This window comes from Drosophila biarmipes, chromosome X (genome assembly GCF_025231255.1).
Source record: "Drosophila biarmipes strain raj3 chromosome X, RU_DBia_V1.1, whole genome shotgun sequence".
Taxonomy (NCBI): domain Eukaryota; kingdom Metazoa; phylum Arthropoda; class Insecta; order Diptera; family Drosophilidae; genus Drosophila; species Drosophila biarmipes.
In genome coordinates, this window is record NC_066611.1 from 6,736,317 (window position 1) to 6,752,589 (window position 16,273).

A 16,273-nucleotide genomic window follows, 5' to 3' on the forward strand; every position below is an offset into this window, starting at 1 on the left:
ATTTTGATGCACAACTAATACCCGTTTCCTCGAATTTTCCCACATTTTCCCGCAGATCCCAGACGTGCGACTGTGCGATTGGGGGCGGCAGCAACGGCAGCGCTGCCTCGGCGGGAGTGGGCGGGGCCAGCGGCGGCGCCTACTCGACGACCGTTAACCCCACGCGTCCGAATGGCGGCACCACGCCCACCACCCCGTCGGGCGGAAACGGAAGCGGAAATGGGAACGGTTCGTCGGCGACCTCGGGCGGCGGCTCCGGCGGCAGTGGCTCGAGCGGCGGCAGCGGGGCCAACGGCAGCGGTGGTGCCTGCATCTGTGCCGGCGGCATCGCCCTGTCCACCGGATCTGGCTCCAACTCGGGCTCCGGAACTGGCGGTGGCAACGGCGGCGGCGGCACCCTGGCCAGCATCGTGGGCAGCGGCGGCCTCATGTCCACCGGACCCACCACCACCACCACCGTCCTGCTGGGCGCCAAGACCACGGCGGCGGGCATCGGCGGTGGGGCGGCCACCCTGAACGACGACGGAACCCTTAGCAACGCGGAGACGCTGCTCTCCTCCAACGCCCGCTTCCAGGCCATTTCCGCCATCGCGGTGGCCCAGGACGGAGTCATCAACGTGGCCGATCAAGGTGAGTGCCGAATTTTTAATATATCTTTTGGGAATTAATCTTAAAAAGTAGGGAACTAGGTTTATATATTTGCTGAGGTTTATACGTAAAGCGGATTTTATTATAGTTATAAATATGGGTTGTTTTTTCATAAAAACGTTTTTCCTCTTTTTAAACCTATAAAAAATCCATAACCCAGTTCCAATTGATTGGAAAAATTTAACAAGTATAATTTATTAAACCACAAACAATATTACTTAAAAGTCAGTCTATGTAAAAGAAAAAGAATGAAAGAAGGTTACGAATTTTAATTATAAAACCATAAATAATATATAAGCAAAATATAATATAAATAGTAATCCAGAAGCCACAGAACTTTTTCTTATGACAAGCTTACCTAATACAACATTTTTTATTCTAAAACTTGGATTATTAATCAATAAATTTTGATTATTATGGCTCTATGAACATTATATTTAATAAATCCTTCGTATAAACCAATGCATAAATTTAGGAATTATTAAAATGATAGAGAAGATTATTTAGAAATTGTTAGAGGACTTTATATTAAGTCAAATAAATAGGTAGAATTTTTAAAACAAGCTCTTTAATACTTAAAAAATAATATTTAGGAATTTTAAATAACTAAGGGTTTGGAAAATGCTAAATTGAAATGATAGGTGAAATTAAGCTTCCTTTAAGGACAGTAATAATAATAAGTTGAACTCTTTGTCGCTTAGTTGCAAAAGGGGTGTTGTTTCGGAGTAAGTAGGCTTTCGGAAAATTCGCAAAGCTTGGGCTGCATTCTTAAGCATTTTCCGGGGCTCTCAGGGATTCCGCTCTCGTAGAGCCCCAAACATATTGCTTTTCCAGTGTCCTGACAGTCGGGCCCAACAACTGTCATCTGATACAGCAAATTTGTCATCTTTCTGCGCTGTGTTTTCCCCCATGTGTGTGTGTGTGTATTTGGGGGGCAATTTGCTTTTGTATTGCAAACGCACACTCACACACACAGCGGCATGGAAAATGGAGCATTTCCTTTGGCAAATTTTCTTCGACTCCTCGCACTTCTTCAGCTCTTCCTCGGCCATGTTATTGTGTTAACAAGCGGCGAAGGGAGCAAAAAATAGAAAATGTTAACTGCTGGAAAAAAGAACCGGAGGAAAATGCGGAAAACCGGAAGTCGAATTTCGACATATTGCAAAACACAACCACAGCAAATACAATAATAATAATGACAGCAACAACAGCCACGGAAATAGCAGCAGAACTCGAACAATGGACAAGCTGCGGAGGAACAAGCAATTGTTGTTGTAATTGGCCATTACGGCCAGGGGGCTGGGGGGGCGGTGATGGCTGGAAAAGTGGGTGGGGCAGGGGCAGGGGCGGAGGAAAAGAGCGAAACCAATTTCCGTTACAATTCGAACGAGGACAAATTAGGACCCACTCACCCACACACGCGCGTACGATTTCCCAGGTAGCTGAGGAAAACACAAAACAAAATGGCCGCCAATAAATTTCGGGGAAAAGGTAGGAAAAGCGAAGGAAATTCGGGGAAAAGTCACGGAGAAAAATGGATTTTAGAATCCTTATTTTTGATGAGTTTATATTTTTTGAAATTAAATAATAATTAAAGTAGGTTCAAACCTATAAATATTGTGAAAATGTAGAGTTTAATACAAACTTTTTATTATAAATGTGGAAATATTTATATTTTTACTTTCAAAACATAGTTTTTTTATTTTAATTACTATTTATATTTATATTTTTAATTTTAACAATTTTGTGCAGTTACTTTAACCATTTTGTTCAAACTGTGCTTTAGGATCTAAAATCCTTCCAATTTTTTATAAATTTAATTACAATTTTTATTTACATTTTAAAATGAATAATTGAATAAAATTTCTTATAACTATTTTGCTTAGATTTTATTTAAAATACTCTCAAAATATTTTTAAAATTAAATTAAAGGTTTGATTTAAATTAAAAATAAACAGGTTGTTATATTTTTTGTATAGAATTTCTTCTTGAGTCAAATAATAATAAATTCTTTTAAATGTAATACTAATCACTTCAAAAGGAAGACATTCCAAAATATATAAAGGCAGAATAATATATTTTAAGCAAATTAGTTTTATGGTAATTTTCTCAGTGCATAAATTGCGCGTCCCCTGTAAAAGCAAAAGCTCAAAAAAGCACGGAAGGTATAAATTTGAGTGCATTAGCAGAGCGTAATTTGATAAGACCAAAAACGTAATTAATAAATTTCCACAAGAGCAGGAGGCGGATAGGGGGTGGGGACTCCCCTAACGATGGACAAAAGGGTGGATTTTCGGGGGTTTTTTTTGGGTGGGAAAAACCTGGCGGATCATCATCAACGGCCGACGACGAAGAAGAAGCCGGCAACTCGACGCGGAAATTAATGAAAAGGCCACGGCGAGAGTTGAAGCCGTGGAAAGCAAATCAATGGCTATAATTAATCAAGTTTTAGTCTGCGCTGGTGGTGGTGCGGTGTGTGTGTGCACACGTGTGAGTGATAGCTGTGTGAGTGTGAAAAGCGAAAAAGTGAAAATCAATCTTATTACCTACGCCGCATTGAATTGGCAAAACTTTTTCCGCCCCCAACCCCCCCAAAAAAAACCAGGGAAAACTCCGCCCCTTTACAACATTAATCAGGAATATATACATGTGTGTGTGTGTGGGAGAGTATCTGTGTGCCTGTGTAGCTGTGTGTGTCTGTGTGAGCAAATGTAGCTGCTGGCCAAGGAAACGTAAATAAGCTTCATTAGCAGCTCACAAGCTTAAGTGGCCTTTTTCCCCGGCGAGTGTGTGAAAAATTATTCCATTAATTGCCCTGCCACCGGGGAAAAAAGGAGGAAATGCGAGCTAAAAATAAAAATATCGATGGAATCGAAGAGTGACAGCATAAATGAGAATAAAATGAGATAGTACGCCAAGTGTGGAGGAAGCGAAGGTGTCCTAATGAGCTTACAAATTTAATCAGTCTTGAGTTGCAGGGAGAACATGGCAGGAAAGGATTAAATATGTAGTATATCTAAACTAAATTCAACTAACTTATGGTAAAAATTCTAAAATATACCCTGTAAATATATTAAATATAATTTCCGAACAAAATGATATATAAATATACCCTATAAATATATTAAACATCATTTTAAAGGCTTTTCTAAGCAAAGATAAATTTATTTAAAGAACCCATTATTAGTAGACTAAACAAAATTCAACTAATTTATAGAAAAAAACTCCAAAAAATACCCTATAAATATATTAAATATAATTTTAAAGGCATTTCTAAGCAAAGATTAATTTATTCAAAGAACCCATTTTTAATACGAACTCATATTAGAAGGTTTTTAATCATATAAAAGCCCCAAAAATATATTTAAAAATATTTAGAGCAGCTTATAAGCTTGGAGAATAATTGTGATTAAAAGAAAGCAAGTTACTATAAACCCAAACGCCTCCATACGAGCCCTTTATAGGCACTTCAAAGCTCGCCAATTCGTATAATTCCGCATGTCTGTGCGATTATCTGCCTTATATCGGTGCCGTAAAATCGCGAGGTCAAAGGGCCTGCTCCCCATTGTACAGTACATCCCCCAGCCCCATCGATATCAATTGCGCCAGCGATTTGGACATATGCCAGCTGGCCATGACGACTGTTTAACGCTCGGGACAATTGCAGGACACCCCGCGATCTGAGATCCCTGTGGGTGGGAGTGGGCAGGAGTGGGCAGACCCACCCACCCATGGATGGTTTCCGGGAGCGGGGGCTGCTCCGCCAGCAAACATTCGGCGACACAATGGCAACAACCCTTTGCACTGGGCACAAACAAGTTGTTCAGTTTATGGGGTCATTACCATTACATTACAGCTCACCCGCACACACATGAGCGTACGTTTCGGGGGGTTCCGGGGGCTGGGTAACCTCCAGCTGAGCGTCACACATTTATTGCATTGAAATTCGCTCAATCGCTGGCCTGGCGCTTTGCCAATTCGAATGCCAATGCCCCAGCTTCAGTTTGGAAAAGCAAATGCCTGCACTGGGAAAAAATTACGATAGTTGGGCCATAAATTAGGTATTATAAAAATGTATTATTCTCTTCTTAGTAAGGATATAAAAATGTTTTATCTTTGGGCCTTATAGAATATTTTATATTTATTTAAAATGTATACATTTTATAAAGCTAATATAATTAGTCTAGGTTGTTTGGATCTTCAATTTTTTTTACAATTTTTAGACCTAATAAATTTATTACATATTTTTGTTGTGATCTTTTAATATTAATTAATTTTACCGAGCTCACAGAAATATTCCAAAACAAATATATTTTTTATGGCTTTTAAATAACATTTAAGTATATTTGGGTATTATATTTATATTTTCATTTAAAATCTTTTTTGTTACTATTGATTTTTACAAATTTGATAGAACTTATTCCAAGAAAAAATGTGCATAAAATAAAATGCTGTAAATTAAGTATTTTAAAATGTATTTATTGCTTAGTTCTGGCTTCTTATATCTGACAATGAATTTGAGAAATATTTTAGAGTTGATAATTTGTATAAATTCAATATCAATATAATAATTTAAAAGCCTTTTTAAAAAAGATTCCATTTAAGTTGGGACATATTTATTACCAACAAAATAATTTAGATACTTTTTAAAGCTTTATATGATATGATATAAATGTGGTATAACTTCTGTAAATATCTTAAAAAGTAGGGCTAACAAGATGATGGTTTTTTTTACTGCACAACCCACGCAAACCCGAAACCCGAAACCAAAAAGCTCCTATAAAATGAGACCATAATGGCTTTCGCTCCGGCTGCAGAGGGTCGCTGGTGGGGCGACCGTGTGGGATGGCGGGTGGTCGGTCATGTGTCTCCTGGAGGAACTCCTCCCCCTGCCGGCTGCCCTGCTTTTTGGCCCCCGGGTAAATGAACTGTAACGCAATCAAATCAACACTACTGCCCGCACCGCCCTGAGAATAACCCACAATGTATTTAATATTTTTATTGTGATATGTGCAAATAGCAACTGGCACATAATTCGCAATCAGCGGTGAATTGTTGCATACAATAATTGTGCGGAATGGATGTTTACGGTTCGTCGAGGACAGGGGTAGTTTTCGGAAAGTGTTATTTAATAGTTGGGAAATGTAAGAACAGCAAATAAGTTGTAGAATATATTTTTTTAGTTTATAGAAATACTTAATTTTATACTTAAAAGGGGAGCAGGGGAGCTTATAGATGCCCTAAAAAAGGAAAATACATCATTTAAAAAGTATTTAATTCCCTTAAATATTTTTACACATTTTTTTTTTAGCATTAAACATTTTTATCTTTTAATACCTACACATATTCCCGAGAAAGTATACTTCGATCAACTCTTTTAGCGCACTTTCCGGGGCTGGCTGGCCAAGTTTTGTGGCATTTTCAGATGGATGTGGCTCTGTGCACCATGATGTAAAGTTAATGTGCTCCTAAGACTTGTAGACACCCTGCTCCACTTGGTTTCTTATACAAAACGCTGTCATCATCGTCTTTTGTTGCTGTCTGTTTGCAATGCAAAGCCGTAGGAGCAGGGGTCTGCCAGAAGTGTTGAAAGAAGTAGGGGGCTGGGATGGGACGGAATGATAGGGGAAGGCAAGCAAATTTATGCAAATCCAAAGCGATTTTCAACACTAACTAAAATGAAACGCTTCCCAGGGGCGTGCCAAAGGGGGGCCCCAGATAGGAGCCAGGGCAAATTGCACAAAAATACTTAAGACACTCGCTCCCAGATGGAACCTACCTACGCCATTTTGTATTTGTGCATTTGCAGTGATTCAAAACTTAGGAGGGGGCTGCACAAGGGGCTGGAAAATGCTGGAAAATTCGCAGGAGGGGGGTTTGTAAAATGCAATGGAACAGTAAAAACAAACAACTGCAGGAACTTGGCGTTTAGCTTAAGCAAATGATCAACAAACCGAAGGGAAACTAAGGAAGTGCGAATAAATTTGATGGCCAGTTAAAAGGAATTGTCCCAGGATCTGCGAATGAATAAATGAGTCAATTATCTGGCGAGGACAACGGGCGTGCGACTTTTTTACGACGCCCTCAATGTTGGCGAAAAGGTAATCAAATGCCGAGCAGATGCTCGCCGGGAAAAATCAGCTTTTCCCCCGCTTTCCCGCTTTTCCAGCCACCCATTAGGCAGTAAATAAAGTTGATAAGCCAGACTTCCAGTGCTGTGCACCCTCTATGAGGGTGTAAAAAGTTCCATGCATTAAAAATTAACTTGCCTTTCGAAACTATCAGATGAACAACTCTTTCCTTCTAATTAATTCGGGCGTTTTTAAAGGTTATTTGAGGTACTTTTAAGGCTAAGTGGGTTATCAAAAGGTTTACTAGATATGATAAAGTATATTATAAGGTATAGAAGATATAATAAAGCTTATGTAATGGCTTTGCTTACTATATTAACTCACTAATTAAGGAGCACAAAAAACATATAAAGGATTTGTTAAAATAAAACAAAAAAACTTAAAGAAAGAAAGTTGAAATTTCATACAAAGGCAGAAGAAATATGATATTTTAAAGGGTACCATGGTTTTTAAAATCAAATCTTATATTTTTTTTATCTTAATTAAGTGTTATATGAGCATACCCATATCTTTATTTTTAATAATATTAAATAATAACAATATAATAATTATATATATATTCAAAATAATAAATAGATATGTAATATAAAATAATAATGTAACATATAATATAATATATAATAATAATAATCTAAAATAAATAACAATGAATAAAAATAATAAACGTATTGTATTCTATAAAGTTGCATCTTAAATAATTCTTATATGACCATAACCATTTTTTGTTTTTGTGCTAGACTTTAAACTAAGGTCTTCTGGATATAACATTTTATAGGGTGCCATACTTTTCTTAATTTATTTATGTACCTATATACTATATAGTCATGTCTTAAGTATCTTTATACTAGAATTTAATCTAGAGATTTTCTTTACTAAACCTATAACTAAAAATAATTAAATATAACAATGCAAAATCTTTAAATCTATTATCTCTCTAACCCCCAAAATCCCGTCCCTTGTACTTCCAGGCTCCCTGCACGTCCTGGCCCTGGAGCACTACCTGCCCTCGCACGACGAGAACGGCGAGTTCCACATTCCCTTCCCGCCGTCCAGCGAGATCTACGTGTTCAACCGGTACGGCCAGCACGTGGCCACCAAGGACCTGACCTCGGGCAAGACCAGGTACAGCTTCCTCTACTCGAAGAACACCAGCTTCGGCCGCCTGTCCACGGTGACGGATGCCTCCGGCAACAAGATCCAGTTCCTGCGCGACTACAGCAACGTGGTGAGCTCCATCGAGAACACGCAGGACCACAAGTCGGAGATCCAGATCAACGGCATTGGCATCATGACCAAGCTGAGCGAGAAGGGTCGCCAGGAGATCGAGCTGGACTACGACAGCAACACGGGGCTGCTCAACTCGCGCTCCTCGGGCGGCGAGACCTACATCTATCAGTACGACGAGTTTGGCCGCGTCACCGGCATGATCCTGCCCAGCGGCGAGATCGTGAGGATCACCTCCCAGCTGGCCGATAGCCAGGGACTCACTGTCTATGTGCATGCCTCCGTGGAGTCGCTGTTCTCCCGCGAGAGGATTGCCGGCGAGGCCAACGAGCTGCTAGTGCTGGGTGGTGTGAGATCCACCTTCCTGAAGCGCGGACAGGCCCATGCAGATGCGGAACTCAAGGCGAACAACACGCTGGTGATCCATGGCGACAATGGCGTGGTGGTGGAGGCCTCGGCGGTGGCCAGGCATCCGCTGCTGGAGGCCGCCCTACCCGTGGAGGCCGAGATGCTGGCCATGTGGTCGCACCAGAGCGTGACCATGGGCGAGGGGCTGACCAACTCGATGTACTCGGTGTACAGTCTGGTGGGGGATGTGAGGAATCCCCAGCAGACGCTGAACCGCGAGATCTGGGTGAACCAGTCGCGCGTGATAGGCGTGGAGTTCGATCAGTTCACCAACCGGGAGACCTTCTACGACGCCCGACGCACCCCCATCCTGATAGTGGCCTACGACCAGTCGGGCCTGCCCAAGTCCTACTATCCCACCAATGGCTATCCGGTGAACATCACCTACGATCGCTTCAACCGCGTGGAGGGCTGGGCCTGGGGACCGGCGGAGCTGAAGTACAGCTACGACAGGCATGGCCTGCTCTCCGAGATCACCTCGCAGCAGGACGGCATCGTGTCCTTTGTATACAACGACTGGAATCTGGTCTCGGAGATTGGCCTGGCCAGTCAGCGGAAGTTTGTGCTGCAGTACGATGATGCGGGTGGCCTGAGACATGTGGTCCTGCCCTCTGGAACCAGGCATAGCTTCAGCATGCAGACCTCTATAGGATTTATTCGGTGTACCTACACGCCGCCGGGCAGCACGAGGGCCTACCTGCAGCACTACAGCCACGCGGGAGCCCTGCTCCAGACGATTCTGCCAGGAGATGGAGCCCGGATTGTGTATCGCTACAATGCTGCTGGCCAGCTGACCGAGGTGGTGCATGGCGATGGCCGCAGTGAGTTCCAGTACAACGAGGCCACCGGCATGCCCAGCACAGTGTCGCACACGGAGCGGGAGCTGGAGTACCGCTGGGACTTTGAGTACGCCGCCGGCCTGCTGGCCGAGGAGCGCATCGACTATGTGGCCAAGACGGGCCTGAGCAATGCCAAGTTCAGCTACGAGTACGACTCCCAGCTGAGGGTGGTGGCCCTGCAGGGCAGGATCGGGGGTCAGAGTCTGCCCTCACAGGCCTTCGCATACGATCCTCGGACGGGGCGACCCTCGCTGATTGGCCAGTTCCGCTTCTCGCAGCCGGCGCAGAATCAAACGCAGCTGCACGATGGCACCGCCAGCTTCACCAGGACAGTGGATGGTCGCTTCCAGACGCAGCGAATGGCCCTGGCCATCCACCGGCTGGAGGTGTTCCGCATGGAGTTCTCCTACGGGGTGCACGGCCGGATCAGCCAGACCAGGACCTACACCAGGAATATGGCAGTGAACAGCTATACCAATGTGAAGAACTACACCTGGGATTGCGATGGCCAGCTGGTGGGAGTGGAGGCCCAGGAGCCGTGGGGCTTCCGCTACGATGACAATGGCAATCTGCTGTCCCTCACCTACCGGGGCAACACCATACCCATGGAGTACAATGCGCAGGACAGGATTGTGAAGTTCGGCGAGGGGCAGTACAAGTACGATGCCCGCGGCTTGGTGGCCCAGAATGCCAGGGAGGAGAGGTTCCACTACAACACCCAGGGCCTGCTGGTGAGGGCCTCCAAGCGAGGTCGCTTCGATGTGCGCTACTACTACGATCATCTGAAGCGTCTGACCACCAGGAAGGATAACTTCGGCAACGTCACCCAGTTCTTCTACACCAACCAGCAGCGACCCTACGAGGTCAGCCAGATCTACTCGCCGCGGGATGGCAAGCTGATGTCGCTGACCTACGACGATGTGGGTCACCTGATCTACGCGCAGGTGTACAGGCACAAGTACTACGTGGCCACCGACCAGAGTGGCACTCCGCTGATGCTCTTCAACCAGTACGGCGAGGGCATCCGCGAGATCATGCGCTCGCCCTTCGGCCACATTGTCTACGACTCGAATCCCTATCTCTATCTGCCCATTGATTTCTGTGGCGGCATTCTGGACCAGGTGACCACGCTGGTGCACATGGGCGATGGCCGGGTGTATGACCCACTGATTGGCCAGTGGATGTCGCCGGATTGGCAGAGGGTGGCCGAGAGGATCATTACGCCCACGAGGCTGCATCTGTACCGTTTCAATGGCAATGATCCTATTAATGTGGGTCATGAACGTCACTATCCCGAGGACTTTGCCGCCTGGATGCGCACCTTGGGCTACAATGTGGGTAATTTGGTGCCCCAGTTGGCCCGCGACTTGTGGCAACCGCCGGCGCTGTGGGGTCGTCCACCGGCCAATCCGGTGGCCCTCAATCTGCGTCGGCCCTTCGACAACATACCCACCATGGCGGTGGAGAGCGGCTTCCTGGCCCACCTGAATGTGCGCCGCATGTCGGACTTTGAGCAGCTGTCGGCGCCGCCAAGGTCGGCCCTCAAGTGCGATGTGATGGATCCCTCGCCCAAGACCATTGGCTCGGATACGGAGCCGCCATTCGGCAAGGGCATCGTCGTATCGCGCACTGCCGACGGCCAGGCCATTGTGTCCAGTGTTCCGGCCGCCAATGCCATTTACCGGGATGTCTACACGAGTGTCTTCAATCGCTCCAAGCTGCTGCCCTTCACGTTTGTGGTGCACAATGCCCAGCAGGACTCGTTCTTCTTTGTCAAGGAGGACGCCTGGCGGGCCACCGAGGATCGCCAGCAGCTGAAGCGGCTGCAGGGTCAGGTGAACACCACCTTCCATGAGATCACCAGGGAGGCGGCTGTGGGTGGTGGCGGTGCCGCCGGTGCAGCCACCTCCTCCTCCTCGTCGTCGAGCGGCTCCTCCGCGGCGAACGGCGGCAACTATCTGGACGTGAAGATCCATGGGGCGCATGCCATCATCAATCTGCGGTACGGCACCACCGTGGCCAAGGAGCAGCAGCGGCTGATGCACCACGCCAAGCTGACGGCGGTGCGGAAGGCGTGGCACCGCGAAAAGGAGGCGCTGCGCAGCGGGCTGACCACCACGCTGGAGTGGAGCCAGCAGGAGACCGAGGAGATCCTCAAGCAGAGCTATGCCAACAACTACGAGGGTGAGTACATCCACGACGTGAGCCTCTATCCGGAGCTGGCGGAGGACCCCTACAACATCAAGTTCGTGAAGAAGAAGGGCGCCACCGGCGGTGCCGCGGGGGTGCCAAATTCGCGGAGGCGGCGCCGCCGATCCACCGACCCCATCGATCCTGTCCAGGCGGCGGAGGAGGTCGACTGTTAGCTCAACGGCGGAGGAGAGCCCACTAAGTCGCAAGGAGCGACCCGAGAACCCGAGGAACAGGAGACATAATTATTTATATTTATAAATATATATATATATATTCAAGTATATATATATATAGTACATAAATCTATGTTATCGAACCAGTTTTTTGATGTCAAGGAACATTATATATATATATATATATATACACGTATACATAAAATATTTTTTTTTATTGTTAGCTATTAGAGAAAAGTAAAAGAACAAGAGAAAGTAATGGAAATTAAGGAAGCGACATGCCAACATAATCCCATGTAGCTGCATGTGCGTTTATATGTGTGTGTGTGTGACGTCAGCTACAGCTACAGATACGGAATAGAGATACAGATACGGAATAAAGAATACACGGCCGCGGATATAGAGCAGCTATAGATATACAGATATATATATGTAATGAGGATATACAGATAACGGATAGCATAGTGTAGTAGTCATAGCCCACATACAAGACATATGTACATGCATACTCACCACAATAAGGGGCGAAGGCGGGCCACTCACCACTCGGGGGCGGGGCGGGCGTATCCTTTTTTTTCGTGGTACTCGAGCTTTTTGAGACTGGCATAGTTTTAAACAAAACCAACGGGAACGACCGACGGACCTTCAGCAGCTGATCCCGCGGATCCATCGATTCCAGCCAACCAAGTGTACATAAAGTGGTGAGGAGGAGGGTGGTGGGCGCACCGGAAACGGAAGTGGAGGTGGAATTTCGGGGGACAGTTCAGACCAAACCCACACACACACACACAGACCGACGGACTAACTACACTAGACAACCGGTTTTGGGGTTGTGGGAGATTTTTGCTTAGCGAAAGCTTTCTCTCATTTGCTTTGCACAGTGTCAGCTTCGAAAATTCAATGGGAAAAATTGAAAAAATGAAAAAAAAAAACAAAAGTATTTATAGAGATCGAAGAAGAAGATTTAGCTGCTAGGCAAAGTGTTTTTTTTAATAACATATATATGGATATACATTAAATATAGAAAACACACACACACATATTTATAGAGAGAAACCTATAGCTGTAATGTCCTGATAGATAAGTTTAAGTTTTGTCCTACTTAATTAACTAATTTATTCATTATTATTGTTCATATGGCCGAGGCAAGGGCAAACACACAGAAATCCACAATCCAAAAAAGAGAGAAAACCGTCAAAAATATATATCGAACTAATTTTAATTATACCTAATGTAATGCTATTATTGTGTGGAATGTGAAATGTTATGTTATTATTTGTAAGTCTGCTTTTCTCGAACTCAGCTCAATGCGGCCCATATATAGACTCACAACCATAAAACGAATCGAACTAAATAAAGCTTATAAAAAAACAGTATTAAAAAAAAACAACACAAACACGAAATAGATATATGATTTCAGCTTGGAACCTTGATCGAGATCGTTGAGCTTTCCGTCCAATTTGATTGAGATAGCCAGGGATCCAGAGAGATGTTAGATGCCAATTAAAGTAGAACTTAATCGGATGATTTTCGACCATTTTGCTTCGCTTGAGAATACCACACACACATTTGTGCAGCCCGAATTTCCCTTGTTTTCCATGAATTGGTGCTTATCGAATTTATTGCCACAACTATATGTGTAGCTATAGTTGAATAATCGCGTGTGTGTTGATCGTTTCCTTGCCTCCTAGAGAATAAGCGAAGAGTTGCTAATAAAAACCCGTAGAGAAGGAAAACAAAAGATTGCTGAATTAGTTGCGAACGAGCAAGAAAACGAAATTTTATAAAAATTACCAACTCGAAAACGGAAAACCAGACCACAAAACGAGGCCAAAACGAGCGATCAGTTGGACAAGAAGGGAGCTGCAGGAGCCAGCCAAGTAGAACGCAGCTTAGAGCAGAATGAGTGTCCGTATGAGTGTCCGCATAAGGGAGAGAGTGCTGTCCGCTCGAGAGAGCGAATGCCCGGATAGCAGAGCGTGTCCGCTCAACAGAGAGACGGTGTCCGTTCACGAGAGAGGTAGGGTCCGCGTGCGTGCGATAGCGTTATATCAAAATATAAGAAAGGAAATTCGGTGTCTCCCGATATTTGCCGGAGTATCTGTGTATATATATTAAGGCTAATCAACGTAAACTAGTGTTATATCGTATATGGCACCGTGCATCGTAATCGCTAGTTATAGAAACAAACAAAATAGTGGCCCACACGCAAGGTGTGCGCAATTTTTTTGCTTTTTTTTCTCCATCGTTGTCGCGCCTAACTAGATGTAAAATAAACGAGACAAGCTATGGGATAAATGGCATATATATATATATATATATATATATATATATATATATATATATATATATATATATATATATACATTAATATATATGTAGTATGTATAGGAGTCTATGTGTTAGATGTACGTGTGCGGGGTACCACTGTACTTTCCGCTCGAATTTCTCCCATCTGGTTTTCGATTCGTTTCCATTTCCGTTTCGTTGATTGGCAAACCAAAACAATTCGAAAAAGAGCAGGAGTCAGTTACCTATTAGAATTTGGCAAGCATAAAAAGCAAGCAAGCAACAAAATGAAAAACCAAAAAAAAAAAACGAAATGAAATTGCTTCAAAAGCAAACAAAAAATATAAACAAATGGCACACTAAAATTAATATTACGGATTAGAGCGAACTATGAAATGGCTTGAGAACGGCGGAAACCGAAATAAAATAAATTACAAGTAAAACCTAAAAGTAAAAGTAAAATAAAACATGAACAGCAGACGCATCAACAAATATTTATGTGTACATAACTGAAAAAAAACCAAGTATTTTAGGATATTTATGTTAGAGCTACACGAACTTCAACTCAAACCGAAGGAGTAACTTACAACTAAACCTAAACTTAAACCTAAACTAATGCTAAAGTCGGCGGGCGGAAGGGAGGAGAAATACTTAGCAAATAAAGAAACAGGGAAACAATTGAGATAAATTAACATTTAAACGTTTTGCACACCACAAACAAAATGAACAAGCTAAACAACAACTAGAAGGCAACTCACACAGACACAGATACAGAAACTGATACAGATACAGATACACAGGCACACAGATACACAGATACACTCACAGCGACAGCAATACAGATGCAGAAACACTCGACAGCAAAGCAAACAACAAAATTTAGCAACAACAAGAATTTATGAGATATAATAAACAAATAAACGAAACAAAATAATATAAACAAACCAACCAAAAGGCAGCGACGCAACAAGAAAAGTTGAAATACTTATTATAAACAAATAAAGCGCAGCGGAGAGCAACACAAAAAAGCGGAGAACAAATTATATTTATTAGACAAAATAGCAGAGAAGAGGAATCTGTAGTATATCGAACTATGTAATTCACAAATAGTAAATAAACCGAGGCAAAACCAAGCAAACCTAAGGAATATTGTAGGGCAAATTCAACTAAACTAAACGAAAAACGGAAAAGAACGTAAGGCACCCCCACTTTTTTTTGTCTGTGTAAGCTTAGTGGAGAACCCGGGGGGCGGGGACCCCCTCGCCACCCATGACAGCCCCCCGCAATTGTCAATGCAAACGATAAACGATAACAACCCCCCCTCCCCCATTCATCACCTAGATCCCCCTAGGCATATGCATATATCTATCGGTAAATGAACAATTATATATGGCATTATATTACCACAGCAGAACAGTAAAATAAAATGACATCAAGTAAAAATAATTACGATAATTATTGCAATAATGATAATGATATACCATATATGTAATGATTTCAACGCGAAACGAGAATATTTTAAGCGTATTAAGTTGAACTATATTATATATGAAAGTATATAAATGGAAAAAAACGAAAAACAAAAAAAAAGAATGCGACAAGCGATAAAATAAACCAAAACAAAAAGAAAACCACACACAACACAACTTCTGAGGATATCAAGGGTCTAAGAATAAATAAAAACTAATGAATTAATTAAAAATAAATAAATGAATATGAAAACTAAATGTGAAGCCATAAACCTGTGTTCTTATTTGAGTGGAATATCTTGAAGTGCGGGCTATTAAGTAAGTATAAATGTGAGATACATCTAAATCTATCAGATATGTATTTTGATGTAGCGTTTTATAACTCTTCACAATAGGAAAATGTTAAAATTTTTAAAATAATTTTTAAGAGCCCTTCTGAGAATGTATCTTAGGGAATGCATCTGCCTCTCAGTTTAAAATCTCTTTAAATATTATTTACTATAAATAATATTAATAAAATTAATACAAAAAATACAGGATTTTAAGTAAGTATAAATATGGAATAAAATTAAATCTTTAAATGTTATAATATTTAAATACATTTGAAAGAACCTTACCGGGAATGTATCCTAGGGAATGTATCTGCCTCTCAGATAAAAATCCCTTTAGATATTATTTATTATAAAAATATTAATAAAATAGTAAAATGTTATTTATTATAAATTATATAAAGGGATTTTTTAATTTATTATAAATAATATTTAAAGTACTTTTAATAATACCTTGCCTAAGATACATTCCTAGTAGGGTTCTTTAAAATGAAAACTCGATATTTGGACCCCCAAAGATCCTGCTTTTGTATAGATGGCAGACCAACCAAGTGGCCTTTATATATATCA

At 42.6% G+C, this 16,273-nt stretch overlaps 1 protein-coding gene across 5 annotated transcripts in view; it reads left to right on the top strand.

The window, feature by feature from the left end:
* Nucleotides 1–15,646, top strand: part of LOC108024497 (teneurin-a) — a 146,942-nt gene extending 131,296 nt beyond the window's left edge. For all 5 annotated transcript variants that reach the window (XM_017094432.3, XM_017094431.3, XM_017094433.3 and 2 more), the window contains 2 exons: nucleotides 56–630; nucleotides 7,748–15,646. In XM_017094432.3, coding sequence (XP_016949921.1) covers nucleotides 56–630; nucleotides 7,748–11,616 — 4,444 coding nt within the window. In that variant the 3' untranslated portion in view covers nucleotides 11,617–15,646. The remainder of the gene's footprint in view (nucleotides 1–55; nucleotides 631–7,747) is intronic.
* Nucleotides 15,647–16,273: the final 627 nt, after the last annotated feature.